Source organism: Mobula birostris, chromosome 2 (assembly GCF_030028105.1).
Source record: "Mobula birostris isolate sMobBir1 chromosome 2, sMobBir1.hap1, whole genome shotgun sequence".
In the NCBI taxonomy this organism is placed as follows: Eukaryota; Metazoa; Chordata; class Chondrichthyes; order Myliobatiformes; family Myliobatidae; genus Mobula; species Mobula birostris.
The window spans coordinates 163,739,516-163,763,733 of record NC_092371.1 but is presented as its reverse complement, the minus strand read 5'-3'; the positions used below and the strand labels follow the sequence as shown (position 1 = coordinate 163,763,733).

At 41.1% G+C, this 24,218-nt stretch overlaps 1 protein-coding gene across 7 annotated transcripts in view; it reads left to right on the top strand.

The window, feature by feature from the left end:
* Positions 1-22,420, top strand: part of znf451 (zinc finger protein 451) — a 74,705-nt gene extending 52,285 nt beyond the window's left edge. For all 7 annotated transcript variants that reach the window (XM_072250636.1, XM_072250638.1, XM_072250645.1 and 4 more), the window contains exons 7-15: positions 1,486-1,612; positions 2,276-2,435; positions 3,853-4,000; positions 6,992-8,604; positions 13,634-13,798; positions 15,122-15,252; positions 17,608-17,794; positions 18,620-18,706; positions 21,731-22,420. In XM_072250636.1, coding sequence (XP_072106737.1) covers positions 1,486-1,612; positions 2,276-2,435; positions 3,853-4,000; positions 6,992-8,604; positions 13,634-13,798; positions 15,122-15,252; positions 17,608-17,794; positions 18,620-18,706; positions 21,731-21,777 — 2,665 coding nt within the window. In that variant the 3' untranslated portion in view covers positions 21,778-22,420. The remainder of the gene's footprint in view (positions 1-1,485; positions 1,613-2,275; positions 2,436-3,852; positions 4,001-6,991; positions 8,605-13,633; positions 13,799-15,121; positions 15,253-17,607; positions 17,795-18,619; positions 18,707-21,730) is intronic.
* Positions 22,421-24,218: the final 1,798 nt, after the last annotated feature.

Here is a 24,218-nt window from a genome sequence, read left to right as displayed (position 1 = left end):
GATTTTTGTTTTTATTGCATTTTGGAAAATATCCTGACTTTTCTGGAAATGGGGTTTGTAAAATAAAAGGGGAGGAGTGTACCATATAGCCTGCTGTATAATGTGGGACTGTTTTATGTCGTAGTAACACGTTACTGAGCATGCGCTAATTAGGCGCGTATTGATCTGTATATATGTGTTCAGTTCGGGTTCCTAAGTAAAATGCCCTGTTAACTACGCTCTAGTCTCTAGTGTTTTTATTTATAGTTTTGTTGTGTAACATACACAACACACTCCATTTCTGTAAATTCTAAAGACTTGTCAAGCTCCCTGGAGATCAGCTGTTTCTGAGATTCTCAAGCTACCCTGTCTGGCACCAACAAAGATTCCATGGTCAAAGTAATTTAGATCAGATTTCTTCACCATTCTGATATTTGATCTAAATAACAGTTGAACTTCTTGACCATGTCTGCATGCTTTTATGCATTGAGTTGCTGCCACATGATCAACTGATTAAATATTTGCAATAATGAGCTGGGGTACAGGTGTACCTAATAAAGTGGCCACTGAGCGTATGGCTTTTCTCAACCATCAATTTTCACCAGCAGTATTCAGTAATATGTCAGAAAGATCTTCATGTAAACAGAGCTGCAAACTTGCAACTTTTTCCCTAAAGCTTTTAAAGCCTGGTATTGATCAGGCATTAACACTATTTTAATAGATTTTTGTTATAGAATTGTTTTTGAGGGTAACAGTGGGGAGGAGTTGAGGTGCTGATCAAGCACAATCTAATTGAAGGCTGAACCATTGACTGCTTTTTTCATTGCAGGGAACATTTAATAATGGGATTATACAAGGTGTACTTACCTCTTGGGAGTAAATGCAGATAAGGTGTTGGGTGGAATTGGAATCCAGGTCATCTGGGATAAAGCCTATACAGGCTTTATCCCAGATGCTACCAGGGTATAGAGTTTGTTTAACCAATATTGGAATAGTGCACATGGGCTATTATCACTTCTGAGATTACATAATATTAAAAACAAGGATGCAATTCTGAGGCTTTTTAAGTTATTGGTCAGATTGCATTTGGAGTATTGTGATCAGTTTTGGGCCTCTTGTCTAAGGAAAGGATGTGCTGACATTGGAGAAAGTCTAGAGAACATTCAAGAAAAATGATCCAGGGAATGAAAGGGTTAAGGTATAAGGAGTGTTTGATGCTTTTGGACCTGTACTTGCTGGAGTTCAGAGGAATGGGAATCTCACTGAAACCTATCATATGAATGTGGAAAAGATGTTTTCTATAGTGGGGGAGTCTAGGACCACAGGGCATAGTAGGACAGTCCTTTAGAACATAGGTCAGGAGGAAGAAAACAAGGTTATTCTTGTAATCACTTAACTTTTTATTGAGCATCTTGTTCCTCTCGTCATTGCTTTTGTTCAGTTTTGAAGTGTAGTTCATACCAAGTAGTCATCTGTTGAATGTTTCCTTGTTCTCCAAAACAACAGGTTTGACCATTCGCCATGTGATCCAACTATTACACTTCAGGGGTCTCCATCCACTTTGTATGTTTGTGTTGCATGCTGTCAGCGATTTGTGAACCTCCAGAAGTATGAAGATCATTTGGCTCTAAAGGTACAATCCAAAATTTGTTATTTGTTATTCTTCAGTTCACAAGTTCAAAGGAGAACAAAATGATTGCTACTCCAGATCCGATACAGCATAAAAAAAAAGAACAGAATAAAAAAAACGCGATAAATGTAAGTTCAATGGCAATTTTATCGTTATTCAACCATACAGATGTATACAGCTAAATGAAACATTGTTCCTCTAGGGCCAAGGTGCAAAGCACAGTACATACAGTCACACAGTTACACTCCAGCACATAGAGTAATAAACCTCACTGGGATGGCCTGAAGATTACCTGTTCGACAAGGTATTGTCCTTCTCAACCCCATTCTTTTGCCTTTGCCCTATAACTTTTGATGCCCTTACCAATCAAGAATCTATCAACCTCAGCTTTAAATATGCCCATTGTCTTGGTATCCACAGCCATCTTTGGCAATGAATTCCACAGTTTCACCGCCCCCCTGACTAAAGAAATTCCCCCTCATCTCTGTTCTAAAGGGATGTCCTTGTAACCTGTGCCCTATGATCCCAGACTTCCCTACGATAGGAAACATCTTCTCCATGTCAGCTCTATCAAGGCCGTTCAGTATTTATTAGGTTTCATTGAGATCCCCAGCCTGTTACAGTAAAAGCTTAAATTAATAAATGAATACATATTTTATTTTGCAGGCTGATTCTGGGAATGCTGAAGGTCACCGACGTGACCTGGAGCCACAGATCTGTCAGTGCTTTGCCTGCCCGAGCTGCTATTTATTATTTAACTTGAGGAATGAATGCTTGCAACACATGACCAAGGCAAACCATTTCCTTGAAAGGCATAAACTGAGTGGTAAGTTTTGGTGGGGTGTATAATGAAATGTTTATGCATGGATGTTTTTAAGTAGTAAATGTGAAACCGAACTTCTGCATGAATTCTTCTTCTTCTTAGGGAATCACTTCAATTGATAAAATATTGTTTTAGTATGTTCAACTTAGCTCAGTGAAGTTGAACATATAAGATTGGCTAGTGGGACATTGATATTGTTTGATCCTTTGATTCTTTGATCATTTGTACAGCGCATGGTAGCGTAGTGGCTAGCACGAGCTATAAGATCTGGTTCAGGCATGCTATGTTGGCACCAAAAATGTGCTGACACTTATATGCTGCTAAGAACGATCCTTGCTGAGTTGATATGGTGCTTTTCATTATATTTTGATGTATATGTATTGGTGTTGCTTTTAATGCCAAGCTCTTGACAAAATGAATAAATAAACAACAAATATACTGAAACCAGGCTTTTAACAGCTTCAAACCATTCATTAAAAAAATCCTCATGCTTTGAGTAAATTCTAGTGTCGTCAGGGAATACTAAGCCTCATCTGGGTAATTTTCTGTCATGAATTCTTGGGCTGGTTGAGAGATTCTCCTTACAACCAAATAAGCCACTGGTTATTTTGCATGATATAATACAGACTTTCTGCTGGCATTTAGTAAAATAGATGATTCTGGACTTCTAACCAAATACTGGAAACAGCAGGGTGCCGACACCTCTTGAGAGAGAAATAAGATGAATGTTTCATATTTGGTACTTTATCAGTGTTGAAAGTTGGCTGGATTCTACCTATACTTGTCTTCCTGACATTTGTTGTGTAATTTGTTATTTTGTGGCAGCAGTACCATGCAATACATACTTCTTCTGGTCTATTTTTCAGGCTTAGTTTTTATATTGTGTTGTTTCGCCTGATCTTCTCGTTTTTTTTGTGCAGGAAGAGGGATTTTGGGGGGTTGATGTGCCTGATCCATTTTGTTTGGTTTTTGTGCGGGGATGGGGGATGGATTTGGGATTTGGTGTGCCTGTTCCATTTTTTTGTGGGGAGGGGGAGGTGAGATTTGGGGAGTTGATGATCGTGCTGCCTTTCTTTTCTTTCTTGGTTTCATGGCTACCCGGACCCAGAGAATTGAAAAATTTCAGAGTTGTATACTTTGTACATAAAATATTCTAAGATTCAATTATTATCAAAGGTTCAATGTTGTAATAAATATGAAATATATAAAAATCTAATTAAATAGTGCAGAAAGAGAGCAAAAATAGTGAGGTAGTGTTCATGGGTTCATTGTCCATTCAAAAATCTAATGGAGGGGAAGAAGCTGTTCCTAAAACATTGAGTGTGTCTTCAGGATCCTGTCCCTTCTCTCTCATGGTAGCAATGAGAAGAGGGCATGTTCTCTGAATCCTAATTGATTTTTCTTTAATTCTTTTCAACAGGTGAGCAGGGAACGCGCAGCCCTCTTCCTTTTCCTAACTATGCAAAGAAGCTTCTAATCTCTCTATGTCAGGAAGTTCCTTTCCATGTTAAGTGTACAGATTGTCAACAGATGCTTCGAAGCCATATTGAATTGACAGCACACTTCAGGTTGGTGAGTTTGTCCGTGATTGTGTCCGTTGTATTTTTCACCCTTCTGTTAGGCTGTCTAGGCACTAGGATCTGGAATTTATTTTGTCTTCTGTCTCTTTCTTGAGATAGGCAATTAAGGCCAGACTTCTAGTCATGTTCTACTAACATCTCCTCCAAAGGCTTTTACTACTTGCCTGTAAATATGATTTGAAAAGTGTAATATAAATTTGTTACCTTTATTTTTCACCTGATAGCTTGAAGATAGAAATTAGTTCTCTCAGACCCAGTTAATTGGAAAGGATAACTTGTTAGAAACCACTGTTGCTTTCCTTTTTCTTTCCCCAGCCCGTCTCGCACTTCTTTAACTTCTAATTTCTTCGTTAGTGTGATACTTGTTTCACACTATTTGATTAAGAGACTGGCTTTAATTCTGTAAATAAAGTACTGCAGAGGGTGGAGAACTGAATTAAAATCAAAAGAAAAGCAAGGAATACACGCCTGCTTAAAATCTGTAACATCTCTTGTGATTGTTACTTGAGGTTCTGTTAAAACGTCATCGACTGAACTACAATTGAACTACTGAGTATTTTCATTGTGACTGTACACTTTGAGAAGGTGGGTTAAGGAGTTATTCTGTTTAAGCTAAAAACACTAGGGATTGGATTGAATGCTGTGATTACTATTGAAAATTTTGGCGGAGGGGAAGTTGCTACCCCTAAAACATTGAGTCCATGTCTTCAGGTCCCTGTACCTGCTCCCTGATTGTAGCTTTGAGAAGAGGGCATGAATGGGTTATAGACGTCCTTATAGTTTTTTTTTATGTATTGGTTCCTTTCCTGTTTACCCTGTATACCTCAGACTTCAGATACAACACTGAGTCATATCATCTGCAGAAATTGTCTGATGACACAGCAATAGTTGGGTGTATAAAGGGAGGGTGGGAAGATGAATAGAAGGCCCTGGTGGAGGACTTGGTCTCCCTAAAGTCCACCACCATCTCCTTTCTATTACTGATGTTGAGCTGCAAATGATTCAGCTAGCACCATTTGACCAAGCCTGCACTGCTCCCTGTTACTATGGATGGTGAGGACCTACAACTACCTAGGGATGCACTTGGATGACAGACCTGAGTGGAGCATCAGCACAGAGGCTGTGTACAAGAAGGGCCAGAGTTGCCACTACTTCCTGAGGAGACTGAGGCCTTTGAAGTATGCAGACCTCTCTTTCATATGTTCTACCAGTATGTTGTCACCAGAACAATCTTCTATGCAGTGGTGTGCTAGGGCAGTGGCATCAACATGGGGGATGCCAAGATGCCAACAGGCTCAATAAACTGATTAGAAAGACTGGCTCTGTTATAGGAGTTAAACTGGGCACGCTGGAGGCAGTGATAGGACAAAGGACCCTCTGGAAAATCCTGGCAATCCTGGACAATGTTTCTCACCCTCTGCATGCCACCTTCGCTGAACAGAGGAGCACTTTTAGTAATAGACTAAGACAACTGTGCTGCTCCAAAGAGCGCTATATGAGGGCATTCTTGCCCTCATCCATTAGGCTCAATAATGAGTCAATTCCCTCTTGTTAGACTATTTGAGATAACTTATTTTTTTATTCTTTCTTACTTTTTTTCTAACATTTGTATATCTGTGCATTTGTAATGCTACTGTGGCACTGACATTTTCTTTGGGATCAATAAAGTATCTTAATGATGGATCCCACCTTTTTGAAGGTGTGAAAATTTTAATTAGCAACTGTAATTAAGACTGAAGTTGCTCAAGTGGTTTTGCATGTTCACTCTGAACTTGTCTGATCAACTGAAAGCCACTGTAGTTCACTGAGCACAGGCCAATGGCCAGTTTGTGTTTGAAGTAGCTCATGGGCAATTTACAAGGGTACTGCTAGGACTTGGGGACCTGAATTATAGGGAAGGGTTGAATAGGCTAGTGCTTTATTCCCTGGTAAATAGGCGAATGAGGATTTGATACTATGCTACATAGCCACCAGGCTCCTGAACCAGCACAGCTCCAATTCCACAACCTGCAGACTCACTTTCAATGACTCTACAGCTCACGTTCTCAATATTATTTATGAAGTGTGTGTATGTATGTATATATACACACACTTTTTTGCACTATTTGTCTTTAGCACATTGGTTGTTTGTCTTTATTGATGTATAACTTTTCATAAATTCTATTGTATTTATTTTCCTGTAAATGCCTGGAAAAACATGAATCTCAAGGTAGTATGTGGTGACATATACATCCTTGATCAAAGTCAAAGTATATTTATCATCAGAAGTACACAAAATGAGATGTATAGATAAGGTAAATGAAAGCAGGCTTTTTCCACTGTGGGTGAGACTAGAACAAGAAATCAGGTTAAAGGTGAAATGCTTAAGGGTATTCTGTTTTCTAGACATCAGAAAACTGACTTTCACTGTTTAAATACTAGTTTCAGAATTGGGTTTATTATGAATAATATTTGGTGAAATTTGTTGTTTTGCGATAGCAGTACAATACAGAGGGGGAGCTTCTTCACTCAGGGTGGTGCAGGTATGTACGAGCTGCTGGCATAAGTGGTGGATGCAAGTTTGATTGCAACATTTGAGAAATTTGGATAAGTACATGAATGGGAAGGATATGGTCCATATCCGGATTGATGGGTCTAGGCAGAATAACAGTTTGACTTGGACTAGTTCGACCTGTTTCTGTGCTGTATGACTCCAGTTGATATTAGGAAGTTTATGGAGGCTAGACAAAAGGAGGCCTGTCAGTCTTCTATAGGTAATGAAGATTAATTAGGATAATAATATAGAAAATGTGAGAGTTTTGGCAGTTGATGAGGTGAAGTTGGCTTCATGTTAGAGTGGCAATGTACTTGAAGCTAGTTTTCTGGTGATATTCATCCTCAGAGTTTCCAGAGGGATGAAGTCAATAGCTGCATTTATGACTGAGACTGAAGACGATCACTTCCATGAATGTCCTACTCATAAAGTTTTTTTGTTTGCAGGACACGATGCAAGAGGGCTGGCCCTGTCGCCGTGTCTGCAAAAGACATTGGGCAAGTTGCTGCCATATTCCGAGTGAGGGGACGCTGCCTGGACTGCAACAGGCTCTTTGTGGACGACAGTCAGATCAGTCAGCACGCTAAGCAGGCTGTGCACAAAGTTCACCAGATAGGCACCATGGAGAAGGCCATTTTGGAGTTCTGCCACTTCAACGAGAAGAGCAAGTTCCCCTCTGACCTCCGCATGACCCTGGAGCAGTCCAAAGCCAGGAAGAACTCTCCCTTCAAAAGAGCTCTGGCCAAGGCCTGCTCTAGCTCCGGGCAGCTGTCTGCACCCAGCTCTGCGAAGAGGAGCCGGAGGGAGTGCAGTGGTTTGCAGCTGAAGGAAGAGAAAGTGGAGAGCGACAGTGGCAGAAGCAGCCCACAAGCCTACTTGTGGTTCTGTGAATGTCACCAATACTTTGATTCCGAGAAGGCTGTGGAGAAGCACATACTGTCTGCCAACGGGATCCGCCACAAATGCCTGGTCTGTGGCAAGCTGGCACTTGACGCTGGCATCATCAACTTGCACATGAGCCGCAGCCACGGGGGGGCTCACCTGACCAACTACCACTTCTGGTGCACGTGCTGCCAGGCAGAAATGCTCCGGAGGGAAGATCTGATGACCCACATTATGGAGTGCCACAGCGGCCACGCCTACTACTATGAAAAGGAAATGGATGAAGACGAACTGGTGGTTCCTGAGCCCTCCCCATCCAAATCAGACTGGCAATCAGCTGGTCTGGATGGGAGAGATGGTGTGGCATGGGGCACAGAAGCCACCCAGTCTGACAAATCCAGGGCAAACGGCTCGTGGCAGTGTAGGTTATGTGAGGAGATGTTTGAGTCTGAGCAGAGTGTCGCCCAGCACTGCAGCCTCTTGGCGAGTCACCAGTTCCACAAGTACAGCTGCGGGTTCTGCCAGAAACGTTTCCGTAAGGTGGAAACGCTGTACCGCCACAGCCGCGATCAGCATAATGATGAGCTAAACGTCAAGTATTTCTGCGGATTATGTGATGACATAGAGTTTAACTCTGAAAGTGAATTTCTGGACCATTACAAATCTTTCCATAGCACTGACTACATTTTTGTGGAGCACGGAGCTGCGACTGTGGACAAAGTTGCGGAGATGGAGGCGACAGAGGGCTCCTCAAGGTTTTCCTGTGGCTGTCAGCTGCACTGCAGCTCCAGAGAGAAGAGGGTGGAGACCAGTCGGCAGTGCATGAGAAACTTATTCAGCCAGGGGAAGCTATGGTTTAGCTGTTCCTGTTCTGCAACAGCCCAATCAGAGGAAGACATCGAGATTCATCAGACAGAGTGCCATGGGGTAAGAAGGGCTGCGACTGCCGTCAAGTGCATCTGTGGTAAATCCTTTAGCACTTGTGAAGGGGCCCAGATGCACTATCACAGTAAGCACTGTGCATTGCTGGAGCCACAGCCGGCTCGTTCTTCAGCGGATGGTGATGATACAGCCAGCGTCCCACACACAGGAGCTCAGCACAATGATACCAAGGAGAAAGCGCCAAATTGTGATCCCGAGGCCTCGACGAATCACCAGACCACTAAAGGAAGCCAAGGTATCCTCCGTGTTACACTCGCTCGATCCAATGCAGCAGCTCGTCCTCAGAAGCAGAGGACAGCCAGCTATTGTACAGACAGACATTTTAGAAAAGGTAGTGAATCAAAGGGTTTGCATCTGGAGAGGTCACTCAGATCAATATCTACTGATACCTATCCTCCGGCTGAATAGCGAACAGTAATTAGAAGGTTTCTCTCTTCCTTGTTTTTCTCTCTTTCCCTTCCTCCCTCAATCCTTTCTCCACCCAGCTCCACCTTTCTGTTGTAAGTCAAATCTATATGTTACTGCTCACTTGGGTATAGGCATCAATTACCGTATTACTTTAGCTTTGGGATGGGGATAAGCTCCCCATCTATTAAATGCTCCCAATGGTGTGTGTCTCAGATAGCTTCTGATAACCAAGTCCAGTTCTGGCCTTCGTGTGTGGCTTAGCTGCTAAGCCTGGTGGAACCATTCCTACTGACAGAGAAGGGGCAAAAGCAGGTTACCGGTGCCTTAAAGTCAGTCACACCAGGCAGATGGGATTCATCTGGTATGGTCATGCACTTTATTAGAAATAAAATTGTGGACTATTTTCTAAATGGGGAGAAAATTCAAAAATTGGAATTGTAAAGGGGAATGGAAGTCCTCATACAGGGTTCCCTAAGGGTTAACTTGCAAGTTGAGTCAGTGGTTAGGAAGGCAAATGTAATGTTAGCACTCATTTTAAGAGGACTAGAATACAAAAGCAAGTCTGTAATGCTAAGGCTTTAAGGTATTGGTCGGGCCTCACTTGATACTGTGAGCAGTTATGATCCCCTTATCTAAGAAAGGATGTGCTGACATAGAATAGAGTTCAGAGGAGGTTCATAAGAATGATTCCAGGAATGAAAGGGTTATCATATGAGGAGTGTTTGAAGGCTCTGGGCCTGTACTCACTGAAATTTAGAAGAATGGAGAGTGGGAGCGGGAATCTTATTGAAAACTATCAAATATTGAAAGGCCTAGATGGAGTGGATCTAGAGTGGATATTCCTATAGTGGGGGAGTCTAGGACCAGAGGGCACAGCCTCAGAATAGATTAACATCCATTTAGAACAGAGGTGAGGAGGAATTAATTTAGCCAGTGGGTGGTGAATCTGTGGAATTCGTCGCCACAAGTGCCTGTGCAGGCCTGGTCATTTAACGCGGAGGTTAATAGATTCTTGATTAATCAGGGTGTGAGAGAAAGCAGGAAAATGAGGTAGAGAGGGAAAATAGATCAGCCATGATGGAATAGAGGAGTAGGCTTGATGGTCTGAATGGCCTAATTCTGTCCTGCAGTATGTCCTCTGTTCTTACGGTTGTTTTAATTTCAATTATCTGGGCCTTCATGTTTTTTTAAAATGTAGAACGTGGGAGTATTGCTGGGCATTGAGTCGTAGAACACTACAGCATGGAAACAGGCCTTTTGCCCACCTAGTTCTTGTCAACTATTATTCTGCTTAGCCCTCCGTACCCCTCATCCATGTACTTACCCAAACTTCTCTTAAATTTGAACCCGTATCCACCACTTCTGCTGGCAGCTTGGTCCACACTCGCACCACCCACTGAGAAAAGAAGTTCCCCCTCATGTTCCTCTTAACCATTTCACCTTTTACCCTTAACCCATGACTTCTCGTTCTAATCCCACCCAAGCTCAATGGAAAACACCTGCTTGCTGTTACCATATTGAGATCCCTCTGCCCCAGTTCTGAACTCTTTATCCCCACTGAATGACAGGTTTCTTCTTCAGTTTTGGTTATTTTAGACAGCTCATTCATTACTGATGGAATACAAACCTCTGCAATCCTGCTTTCATTGTGGTGTGATTCCTATGAACCTTTTGAGACTAATTTTAAGGTGTTGTGCCCAGAAAAAACACAGACTGAAATGATACTGGACCTTTTGTCATAGAGTCATAGAACACTACAGTGCAGAAATGAGCTCTTCAGCCCATCTAGTCCATACTATTAATCTACCTAGTCTCATCAACTCGTACCTGGACCATAACCCTCCGCATGCCTCTCATCTATGTACCTATCCACATTTCTCTTAAATGTTGAAATCAAACCCATTTCCACCACATGTGCTGGCAGCTCATTCCACACTCTCACCACCCTCTGGAAGAAAGTTCCCCCTTAAGTTCTTAAACATTTCATCTTTCAGCCATAATCCACGATCTCTAGTTCCAGTTCCATGCAACTTCAGTGGAAAAAGCCTGCTTACATTTACCCTATTTATACCCCTCATTTTGTGTGGTCATTTTGGGAGCAATGTCTCTTAAATAACCATTGCAAATTATATTCATGAAGGGCTGTTTAAATTAGATTAGATTAGATTCAACTTTGTCATTGTGCCGAGTACAGATACAAAACCAATGAAATGCATTTAGCATCTGACCAGAAATGCAAAGAATAGTGTTATTTACAAAATAACTGCAAATAAAAAAAGTGCTACAGCACACAAATATAAAAGTACTGAGATAGTACAATACAGGTGCAATACTGCTTAGCGCTGTGATGAGAGGTTCAGCAGGGTCACAGTCTCAGGGAAGAAGCTCTTCCTGTGCCTGCTGGTGCGGGAACGGAGGCTCCTGTAGCGCCTACTGGATGGGAGGAGAGTAAAAAGTCCATGGTTAGGGTGAGATGCATCCCTGATAATGCTTTTCGCCCTGCCTTATTCCATTGATCACTGGCAATTATTACTATTCCCCAGATATTGGTACTGAACTAAACGTCTCTCAATTGACCCTGTGCTCAACTCATGATCTTGAGTCCAATCCATTGGCAGGACTACCTCTGTCATATCACCCATCTGCATCCAAGTGGTGTAGTTAGAAATTTAAATACTGTTGGTGAATCTTTTGAATGTGTGAAAAATATGTCGGTAAACCTCAGCAACTAGCTTTGCCTGCGATTTCTCATTTGTTGTTCTTCTGTGTGCCTTTTGGCACACCGGGTGGCAACCTTGCTGTTTCTGTAGCATTTGTCTTTTTTTAATATACGGGGCAGAGTTGCTAGTTCCATGCTCAACCCAACCCAGCACAAGGAGCCAGCTGGATGCAGCCCATGAGCCTGTGATTGCTCATATTTTTTAAAAAATTGAGCTAATTTGAGGTATATTTTTTTTCCTCTGTGTTCCAGGGGTGTGCATTTGTGTGATGCCATTGTCAAAAGAGGCACAGATTCAAGTTCCTTTATTTATTCAGAGCCTTGCCTGATGTAATAGGCTAATTAAAGGAAGAGGGATGAGTTTGGGTCAGATTTTGTTTACATTGGATCTGAATTTTCGCGAGCTTGGAAGTTAAAAGTTATTCCAAATAGAGTCAAGTTCTGAAATAATTTGTGATAAGGGCCAGGGACAGGACCTTCCTGAAGTGAAGCACGCATGTTTCAGCTTGAATGTTTTTTAGCCACAAGTTGTTGGAAGTAGGTGCAGTGAGGCGGGGCACTGGGATACCTGAGATCATTGTAAATGATGGAGTTAGCAATCTTTCATCCTAAATTAGACAGTAAAGCAGAGGAGCAGAATTGGGACATTCATCCCATTGAATCTGCTTTGCCATTCCATCATGGCTGATTTCAAAGGTTCATTTATTATCAACGTTTACAAATCTGAAATTATTATTCTCTGGGTAACCATGAAACCAAGAATGAAAAGAAAGGCAGCACAGTCATCAATCCCCAAATTCCACTTCCCCGCGCAAGAAAAACAAACAAAAATGGAACAGGCACATCAACCCCCAGATCCACCCTCTCACACACAAGTCCAAACAAAATGGAACAGGCACATCGATCCTCCTCCCTGCACAAAAAAAAGAGAAAGACTGTGCGAAAAATACGATATATAAAAAAAGCTCTAAGACTGAAAAAAAATCTGTCCACATGCACATCTAAAACACAGAAAAAACCTGGGCAACACTTTCTGGGCACAGTGGCAGGCTCTCCCCTCTCTGGTTCAGAGTGATCAAAAGACAGACAGCTAGCATTCACCCTCCGTACTCACCTTGATGCTTTATTCTTCCTTGTTGCTTTAATTGATGCACGATGGAAGCTTTAATCAGCGAAATGGAGTCAAGCATCGGCTCGTGCACCATCCCATAGCCTGCCTGCCATGAGGTTGCGCACACTGCCTTTGTCTCCAGGAATCTTCTCAGAGACTGCAGAACATTGGAACACCCAAACCATCTCCAAACAGCAAATCACAGGCTCCAACATTTCCAGAATCACATCCAAGATGAAAAAAAAAATGTAAAAGACAAAAACAGGTGAAATATGTGGTTTCATGACTGAGGAATGTTGTATGCAGGCACCATAGGAAACATAGAAAACCTACAGCACAACACAGGCCCTTCAGCCCACAATGCTGTGCCGAACATGTACGTACTTTAGAAATTTCCTAGGGTTACCCACAGCCCTCTATTTTCCTAAGCTCCATGTACCTATCCAGGAGTTTCTTAAAAGACCCTATCGTATCCGCCTCCACCACCGTCACCAGCAGCCTATTCCATGCACTCACCACTCTCTGCGTTAAAAAAAAAACAACGAACAAACAACAGCAACAACAACTTACCCCTAATATTCAGCCATCTTGGCTGGATTTTCACTATTAATCCCTTTCTGGCTTCTGCCTTCTCCCCATAAACTTTAGCACCCTGAACCTATCAACCTCAGTTTTAAATATACCTAGTGACTTGGCCTCCATAGCTGTTTATGGCAATGAATTCCAGGTTCACAGCCCCTGGCTAAAGAAATTCCTTCTCATCCCTGTTCTAAACGGGTATCCTTCTATTCTGAAGCTATTTTCTCTGCTCTTAGTCTCCCCCACTATAGGAAACATCCTTTCCACATCCACTCTGTCTAGGTTTTCAGTATTCATTAGGTTTCAAAGAGAATTCAATGAGATTCAACTAAATTAATGCATGTACTGTTCTACATTTGATTAAAACATTATTTAAGTTGTAACTTCGTACAAATGCGAATTTACCAATTTTCATTCTTCTCCCCACCCCACGCTGTCATTTAACAGTTGAAAAGGAAGTCACAATCCAGGAAGAAGATATTGAGTTGCCTGACTTGGACTTGCTTCGCACAATGACACACCTTGTCTTTATTGATTTGGATAACTGGGCAGGCTTTTTCAACCATTTACCTGGACAGCTTAATCAAGGCACATTTTTCTGGGGCTTTCAAGGTTAGTTTGGTTGTGGTTAAGACCAAAAAAATTTGCATTGAAAATAATCGGTTTTCTGATGATTACTTTTTGCAAAGCCAGTCACACTTTCTTCTGGTATGCCTTCAAACGTGTTTCTTTTGCTCATTTGTCCAGTGTGTTATTGAGTGAATTTCTCCAAGTGTTAACCCTGCAGATGGATTTCGTAATTTCATAGCTCTTATTGAAAATCTTTCTCGTGTCTCGCAGTTCCAAATCTGTTGTATTGTGACAGCATATTCAAACCTCTACCAACTACTAGAGACAGTCTGCTTCCATCACAGCACAAATTATCTTTAGTACCACTTTCTCACAATTTATTAATAACCCTTTGTTGTTTTCCTTGGGTCTTCTAAGGAATTGGCAACCTCTCTCTTATTTTTCATCTGCAAATTGCAGCTGTGCTCCTGACTGACCTCGATCTATATTGAAGAAACAGAGGTGTCCATTCTGCTCTTGAGCCTGCTGTCAATCAGGGCTAATCCACTACTTCGATGCTATATTGATCATATGTTACCATTGAGCACATCTACAAGGAGCACTGCCACAAGAAAGTAACATTCATCATCAAGGACCCTCACCATCCAGGCTGTGCTTTCTTCTCACTGCTGCCATTGGGGAGGAGATTAAGTTGTCATGGGTCCCACACCACCAGGGTCAGGAACAATTATTGCCCTTCACCATCAAGCTCCTGAACCAGCATGGATATCTTTGCTAACCTCAACTCTAAACTGATTCTACAACCTATGGACACTTTCAAAGACTCTGTGACTCATGTTCTCCATATTTGTGTATCTATTTATTACTTTTGCACAGCTTGTCTTTTGCACATCGATTGTCAGCCTTGAGTAGTTTTTCATTGAACGTATTGTATTTTGTTCTACTGTGAATGCTTAAAAGAAAAGTAATCTCAAGAGTAGTATACGGTGACATATATATACTTCGATAATAAATTTTCTTTGAACTTTGATATTCCTGCTCTCTTCCGCTATACCTTGTTTAGAAACTTGCCTACTTCCTCCTCAAATGCATTCAGCAATATCCTATTTGGCCATCTGAGGGAGCAATTTCTGTAGGATCATCAGGATTCATGATGAAGGGTCTCAGCCTGAAACAGTGACTGTTTACTCTTTGCCTGTCCTGCTGAGTTCTTCCAGCATTTTGTGTGTGTTGCTCTTGTGATGTATTCTTTGAGGGTATTGGATTGAGGTGTTGAATCTCTGAGCAAATAGTTTTATCCTTGTTTTGTTTTAAAGTTCTTCATCTTTCTATGCTAATTTTTTAATCTTGTTGTCTTGCACCCAGGTGGAAAGAATAATTGGAAAGCACCGGAAAACTGTCCTGTCTACAATTATCTCGTCAATACTGGGTGCTTTTTCCTTCATCCACGGTGTAGTGCTAGGAAGGATGCTGCTGACTTTGCCATCTGCATGCATGTTTGTATTTTTTAAAACTGTTTAATGTGCATTGTTGCTAATAAGTAACTAAAGATGAAAGCTAATGGTTGACTTTATAATTATTCATGGAATTCTAGTTTTTTTTTCTAAGTTTCATTGATAATAGAATCAAATTTATAAGGAAGCAGACGAGACAGAAGTATAATTTATGGCCTAACTGTGGGAAATGAAAGGAACTTAGTACATGACACCTTTCATAAATTCAGTTTACCATGGACAGCAGTCACAGTTGCAGTGAAACATGGCAATCAGTTTTGTCCACACCAAGCTTCTATGTACAGCAGCTTTAGAAGTATTTTTAGATGTTGGGGACTTCACTCTTATTTTAACTAGAGCAGTGCCATTTTTATGCCCCGTAAGGGCAGATAGGTTTAACAGTGATGAAAGGATGCTATAATGGACCGGGAGAGGGAGTTAAGGCTTCTCTGGGTAAATCCTTTGAGGGCTTGAGTGTGATTTTCAAAAGCTATATGTTCATACACTCTTTGGGCATAGCTTTGATAGGTTTGTTAATTTAAATCCCCATCAAACATAAGACTTTGGAGCAGAATTAGGCGCTTTGGCCCATTGAGTCTATTCCAACAGCCTTGACTTTCCTTCCTGTCTTGAGCTGTTCCCAGTATTCATAAGGTAAATAGTACTCATCGAATGCCATTATCACAAAAACCACTTTAAGAGGCTACAACAGCTGACCATTTTGGACATTTCAGTCTCTGGTTTTCCGATTTTAAAATACTGAAGTGATTTTCACAAAGCAGGACTTGAAGTTTAAGTACCTCAGTGGGAATACAAATTATGTTTTGATCAGTTATACGTGGTGTTTATTAGTTCAGTTTTACCATTCATGTATTTAGACACAGTTAAAGTTAACACTATTGCCTTCACAATATGTAATGACTATAATGATTACATGTGCTTTGAAATCTTCTAAACCAGCCTTCCCTCCATGGCCTCTACACTTTTCACTGCCTCAATAGAGCAGCCAACGTAGTCAAAGACCCCACCCACCCCAGACATTCTCTCTTCTTCCACCTCCCATCATGTGCAAAATCCTGAAAGCATGTACCACCAGTCTCAAAGACAGCTTCAATCCCACTAACTAGACTCTTAAATGATTCCCGAGTACGAAAAGATGGACTCTTGACTTCAAATTGACTTCCTTGCACCTTTTTATCTGACTGCACTGCACTTTCTCTGTAATACTTCATTCTGAATTTTGTTATTGTTTTCCATTGTACTACCTCAGTGCACTGTGGTAATGAAATGATCTGTATGGATGACGTACAAAAGTTTCTCACTGTACTTCATACATGTGACGGTAATAAGCCAATACCTCAAGGATTACTTAGCCATGATCATACCTGGTCAGGTCTATTAACAAGAGTAGTCACTAATTGGATATAAATCAAATAACCAATTGAGTTATGTTATTGCCCAATGGAAGATAAAACAGGTGTCAAAGAATTTTACAGCGTAGGGTGTGTTTGTTTGCCCTTTCTGCGTTTGTTGACAGTTTCTCCCGTCTGGCAAAATTTTGAATCTATATAAGACTATAGGCATAGGAGCAGAATTAGGTCATTTGGCCTATCAAGACTGTTCTGCCATTCCATTATGGCTGATTTATTATTCTTCTTAACCCCATTCTCTTCCCTTCACCCTATAACCCTTGTCGCCCTTACTAATCAAGAACCAATTTCCACTTGAGATATACCCAATGACTTGGTCTCCACGGTTGTCTTTGGTAATGAATTCCACATATTCACCACTCTCTCTGGCTAAAGAAATTCATCCTCATCTTTGTTCTAAAGGGACATTATTGTATTCTGAGGCTGTGCCCTCTGGTCCTGGTCCCCCACTATATAAAACATACTCTCCATGTCCACTCCATCTTGACCATTCAATAGTCAATAGGTTTCAGTGAGAGTCTACCCCCCCCCCCAACCATCCCCATTCTTCTGAACTCCAACGAGTACAGGCCCAGAGCCATCAAACACTCCTCATATTAACCCTTTTATTCCCCGGATACTTAGATTAACCTGTCTGTTAAATCTTTTAATATTCTCTTCGCTAAGCTCACCATCTTCTGGAGTCATAGGGCTGAAGTCCCACTTCCTGGCTTCTGTTCCAAAATTCTCTTCTGCCATGCCTGAGGTGAACTGCCTGTTCCAGCAATAGTTCTGTAGTTGATAGATTTGTGATATTTGAACTGTTCTGATGAGGCAAAGAGCGATTTGATTGCTAGAAAGGTGTTTTATTTGTTTTATTTTTTGTTTTTTTTTCCAATCCTCCATCACTTTGTATTTTTTTTCCCCTTGTTTCTACCATCAACCACAGGCTGGGCGCATGGATGAGCAGTTGCCAAAGCATATCCCTTTCACTGTACTCTCTGGAGACAAGGGCTTCGAGGAGCTGAAGAACCAGTTGAAGAAGACAATGCGGCCAGGCCATGTTCTAAACCCTCACCACATGGAAGGGGAGCTGATGTGTGCTCTATTAAATAGTATATCTGATATCGGAAAAGGTGGGGCAGAAAATCGTAAAAGAAAAATTAAATACCGTGCGTCTGCTTAACTGGAATAAATGTGTCTGTGATTTTATACTGCTGTTGGATATAATTTTTTGAGAACTATTGTGCCTTATGGAAAAATCATTTTTGAATATATTCAAAATTTTATCTGTTCAATTTAGTTTTCTTTACAATATGGCCATATAACCATAGAGATGTTTCAAATACTGTCGAAGCTGAAAGTTGAAAATTGAGCATTGCAGAGGGAGAAATGGTGAATACAGTAGGATCATTTAACAGAGTGGAGGTCATTTTAAGCTGGAGTAAGATAGTTTCTTGATAAGGGGGTGAAGGTTTACCTTAGGAATATGGACACAAGATTCTGCCATGCTGGAAATTGTTGGAGAATGTTGGAGAAACTCAAGTCAGGCAGTATCTATGGAGATGAATAAAGAGCCAGCCTTTCAAGCCAAGACCCCTCATTGGAATGAATAGGAAGTTGTACTAACTGAATTCCTCTTTCAAAGAGCAGTCACACACCTGATGAGCTGAATGGCAGCCTTCTGTTCATTATTGTTATGTGCAGGTATCTAACAGAGGAATTGTTTCATTAATTCAAGCTAACTGCATGGTGAGTGCAGATAAGGGATATGGGAATGCAAATAGACATTAAAAGAGAAAGAGATTTTATTCTTTTTTTATTTTTTTATTTAGAGATACAGCATGAAACAAGCCCTTCTGGCATTGGTACTTTGTCATGGTCTAGTTGGATTGTAAGTGCCTCTGGTTTCCAATAGCCAAGGCACTGCAGTTATTTCATTATTTTTCTTTGAATTCCAGATAGTGACGATGAAGATGAAGCTCTTCAAAAAACGCTTGCACTGAGTTTGCAAGAAACCAAGATAAAGGAGGATACTGGCAATGAAGGTACAATCTTGTTTTTAATTTTTAACTTTTGAGGGAGCACTCTTCAGTGATTGTGTTTATTAAGTGAATATCTTTGTCATGAATACTTACCTAACAGTGATCAAGGATTTGGTGTTAGATTATATTGAAGCATTAGGATAAGTATTTTCAACTGAACTGGTGAAAATAGAATTTTTTTGGTAAGAATCATAAATGAGTGTTTAATGGTTGGTGTGGATTCGGAGGACCTGTAATTTGACTGTTCAATTTCAATTTTACTGTCATTCAACTATACACATGTATAAAGCTAATTGAAACATCATTCCTTTGGGGCCAGGTTGGGGGGAGGAAAGCACAGTACATATAGTCACACACAGCACGTAGTGATGATCCAGCTCATACTGCCATAAAATAATAGTACAAGTTCCTGAGGGGCAGGGCCTGAAGATTGACAGGTTGTCATGAACTGCGAGGTGCATGTTTATGTAAGGCATTGTAATGTTACTGGCACTATTATAATAAAACAAATAGTAGTATAAATGTGTGGAACAGCAGCAATAAAAGATGAAAAGTAATCAGTGCAGGATGAGAGTGTGTCTTTGAGGTGGGGGCAGCAGCACATTTAGATGGGGTGTACATATATGCTGTATGTGCTTTTGTAACCACCTACTCGTTAGGGCAACTGCCAGTGTTGTAGGTTGTTTGATTTCTTCCACTTGACCTGAACTAGACTATTGAGAAATGGGGAGAACCTTTACTGGTGTTTCATTGATGGGTCTCAGTCTTGGCATTCCCTTCCCAACAGTGCACCAGTAGGCCTGCATTAGTTCTAGAAAGTGGCTCACCATCACCCTCTCTGGAGCAGTTGGCCAATTAGAACTGCTCCTTGCTTGTGATGCCCTTTAAACTTCCAGGGAACTGGTGAGGGAGGTGGGGACGGTTACATAACTTGCTACCATTGAATAGTTGAGATGAATACCGTGCGTGCATCAAAGGAGAATCAATATAATATGAACATAGAACATAAAACACGACAGTGATGTTGTGCCAACCTTCCTGTGTACACCTAACTATTTCTGCCTGATCTAAGCCTTTCGCACTGAGGTGCCAATCAATATTAGAGAAGTTGAAGTCACTGATGACAACAATCCTGTTATTTTTGCACTTTTCCAAAATCTGCCCCTCAATCTGATCCTCAGTGTCTCTGTTGCTATTGGGGCTGGGTTCTATAGAATACTCCCAGTAGAGTGATTGCTTCCTGCCAGTTTCTCACTTCCACCCACGTTGACTCAGCAGACCAGCCCTCCATGACATCTTCCTCGTTTGCAGCTAAGATATTACCCCATTACCCCTGGTTAGTAATGTCCTCCTTCACTTCTTTTATCTTCCTCCCCTATCTCTTTTGAAACATTTAAGCCCCAGAACATCCAGCAGCCATTCTTGCCCTTGTGACAGCCAGATCTCTGTAATGACTACAACAGTGCAGTTCCATGTACTGACCCATGCTGGATGTTTGAAGGATAAAAGATTAGAGAATATGTCTGTGCATTTGTAAGGAAGGATGGGAGAGAATTGAGTGGAGCATAAATGCTGGTGGAGAGTGGTGAGCTGACTCTTGTATCTCAGATATCTTCCATATAAGATGCCATGTCCTGATCAGGACTTGGACCATTGTTTAGGCCTACTCTGGGTACCTTGATTTAGGAAAGATTACAAGGTGTATGGAGAGATTGGATAAATTGTGTTCTCCTTTTTAACAACTGGCAGATCTCACACTAACCACCTTCTTAAAAGTCAGTGTATTAACAGTATAAATACATTCACTTTATTAGGTATGCCTGCACACCTCATTAATCCCAATATCTAAGTCAATCATGTGGCAGCAGCTTGTGCATAAGAGCAAGCAGATGTGGTCAAGAGGTTCATTTGTTGTTCACGCCAAACATCAGAATGGGGAAGAAATGTGACCCTTGTGACTTTGTCTGAATGATTGTTGCACCAGACAGGCTGGTTTGGGAATCACAAACTGATCTGTTATCTTCACGAAGACAGTCTCTAGAGTTTACAGAAACAGAAAACATCCGGTAAGTGGCAGTCCTGTAAGTGAAACCACCTTGTTGTTGGGAAAGGTCGGAAGAGATTGATCAGACTGATTCAAGCTGACAGGAAGGTGACAGTAACTCAAATAACCATGTATTACAACTGTGGTGTGCAGAACAGCATTTGAACACACAACACATCAAATCTTGAAATAGGAGGGCTCCAGTAGCAGAAGTCCACAAACATATACTCAGTGGCCACTGAGTAGGTGAAGACTGTGTCCACTGCCAATTAGGACACAGTTTTAAAGTAGATCAATGGACCAAAGGGGTGTTGGTAAGCTTTTCACAGAGCTGGAGGGCGATATCCAATGGAATGTCACAAGCAGGCTCTCGATAGTATCTTTCCACTGGAAATTTGATAATTATGAGAATGGAGAAGAGCACCAAGCTCAGAAAACGGCTTTCTGCTGTGTTGTCTGATCCTTTGGAGTTGAGAAAAGCTGGTGACCATAACATTTTCTGTCTGTTAGTCCTCTAGATGCTGAAATTGAAGAAGCCATTTTGCAAAGTGATTGTTTTAGGCCTTGGCTAGAATATTCTAAATCTGGGCACTTTGATTTAGGACAGATTGCAAAGCATTTGGAGAGAATAGATAAATTCAGTGTTCTCCTTTTTAATTACAGGCGGATCTCCCACTCAGTACATCAAATATCACATAGGATATTAATGGAAATAAATAGACTGTTTCCACTGACATGAGGTTCAGAATTCAAAGGTCACAGATTTAAAATATACCAAAAGAACCAGAGGGGTGCCAGTGAGCTGGAGGGCAATATCTGAAGAAATGTCACAGGTTTGATAGTAACTTTCCACTAGAAATTGGATAACTATGGGAATGGAGATGAAGCATGGAACAGGGGCCAGCGGCTTCCTTCTGTGTTGTCTGATCCTTTGGACTGGAGAATAGCTTGTGATCATACACTTTCTGCCTGTTATCCTCTAGATGCTGAGATTGAAGAAGCCATTTTGAAAAGCTTGCAAGAAGGATAACTGAGGGGTCTCGTGGAAGGCGGAAGCAAGATTCCATGAATCAGATGGGTAAAAATTTGGAGATGACCAAACTCCTCAACAGAAGCAGGAAGAGTTGCTTGTACTTTCCACATTAGGTCATCACTGCTGGGAAGGAAGGATGACCATTGCCTTGTCAAACAGTTTTTTTGTTGCAGGTAGAAGAATAAAGTAAAAAAAAAAAAAAAAAAGAAACCAGAAATGTATGTAAGCTGTAATGTGTGTGTTAGATATGTATTAGCTTAAAGTGTGTGGTTGCCATATTGGAACTCTGTTTATGGAGTCAGAGTTCCAATGGTAAGTGGACCAATCCTCAGCTTCCACTGGAATACTTTCTGGGTTCTTCACAGATGAGAGATTCCTTTCCTCAGTTTTATTTCTTTCATTGACCCTCAGATCTTAAAATATTTCATTGATTCATTCTGTCAAAAACTGCAAAGGTGACATTTCTGACCAGGAATGTTCCTCTTTTACCTGTCTGGTTATTGCTACTACTGTAGGAGTTAAGAGTTGCCTTTTCTTATAAAGTATATTTTTTTCAAATGCTGTACATGTTTGAAATTCTTTATCAATGTGCTGAGTTTTTTTCTGGTTAGGTTGAAAAATAAAATATGTATTTGCTCTCCACTTTGAGTCAATCATGGCACAATACCCACACAATCTCCCACACTCTGGGGTAACTCAAACACAACCCTCTCTATTCATCAACTCATTCATCGTATACAGATAATAGTTGTAAAACCCATTGAAATCAGGGGCTTGTGGTCATTCATGATCGATCCATGTTACATGGATAGAGGTAGTTAAGATAGTAATGTTGGGGAATTTCAAAAAAAAATTAACAAGTTGAAACACTTAGAGTACTTATTCTGGAAGGAGTATGATTAGAAAGCATAGAGGAGGTGTGAGCGGACATCTTAAGCATGTACAGTCTGTACCTGAGCAGTGTGAGATATTAGACCATAAGACATAGGAGTAGAATTGGGCCATTCAGCCCATCGAGTCTGCTCAGCCATTCTATCATGGCTGATCCAGGATCCCATTCAACCCCATACACCTGCATTCTTGCCATATCCTTTGATGCCCTGACCAATCAGGAAATGATCAACTTCCGCCTTAAATATACCCACGGAATTGGCCTCCACCACAGTGTCTGGCAGGATTTTCCACAGATTCATTACTCTGGCTAAAAAAATTCCTCCTTCCCTCTTTTAAAAGATCGCACCTCAATTTTGAGACTGTGCCCTCTAGTTCTGGATACCCCCACCAAGGAAACATTCTCTCCACCTCCACCTTATCTAGTCCTCTCAAGATTTGGTAGGTTTCAATAAGATCCCCACACATTCTTCTAAATTCCAGTGAGTACAGACCCAAAGCTGCGAACTGCTCATGTTAACTTGTTCATTCCCAAAATCATCCTTGTGAACCTCCTCTAAACTCTCTCCAATGACAACACATCTTTTCTGAGATATGGAGCCCAAAGCTGTTGACAATACTCTTGGGTGCGGCCTGACTATGTCTTATGAAGCCTCAGCACTTAGCTCCTTGTTTTTGTATTCTATTCCCCTTGAAATAAATGCCAACATTGCATTTGCTGCCTTTACCACAGACTCAACCTGTAAATTAACCTTCTGGGAGTCTTGTATGAGGACTCCTAAGTCCCTCTGCACCTCTGATGTTTGAACCTTCTCTCCCTTAAGATAATAGTCTGCACTATTGTTCTTTTTACCAAAATGCATTATAATACTTCCTTCTCATCGTTGTCCCATTGAGTTTAGCTCATATTTTGGGATTTTAATTCCTACCCTCACATTTTATCCTCTGCTTAAGAGAAACATTCTTCTTGTGTCCATGCTGACTATCCCCATAAGGTTTCAGTAAGATTCCAGTGGGCAGTTTGTATGATCTCTCATTTGGTTAAAGAGACCACACATATCCAGAAAATTCTGAAGGATGTTTTCACCATGGTTCTAGGTAACAGGACCTGCCTGACAATGTTCGTGCCTTGTACAGAAGATAATCACATTCCAGTCTAAATTTTAAGCAGGATTCTTGGCATAGGAGGGAAGAAATCTATACATTCACATACAACTGATGCACAATGTATACTCAAATCTAAGTTCAAATTAGATTCACAATATAATTGATCGCAAATCTGGAGCCAGAAAATAGCATCTTGGAACCTCAACGAGTTGTATTCTACTTTGTTTTACCTTGCTTTGTAGCCTGCTGGTTGGGGCGGGGGGGCGGGGATTGGAGAATTAAAATCTGTTTTCAGAGATTGCTTGCAACCTCAGAACCACAGTTGTCACAAAAGACTAGCAAATGTCTACAGATGTTCCACGGATAGCATTCTAACTGGTTGCGTCACCGTCTGGTTTGGAGGGACCGCTGCACAGGATCTGAATAAGTTGCAAACTCAG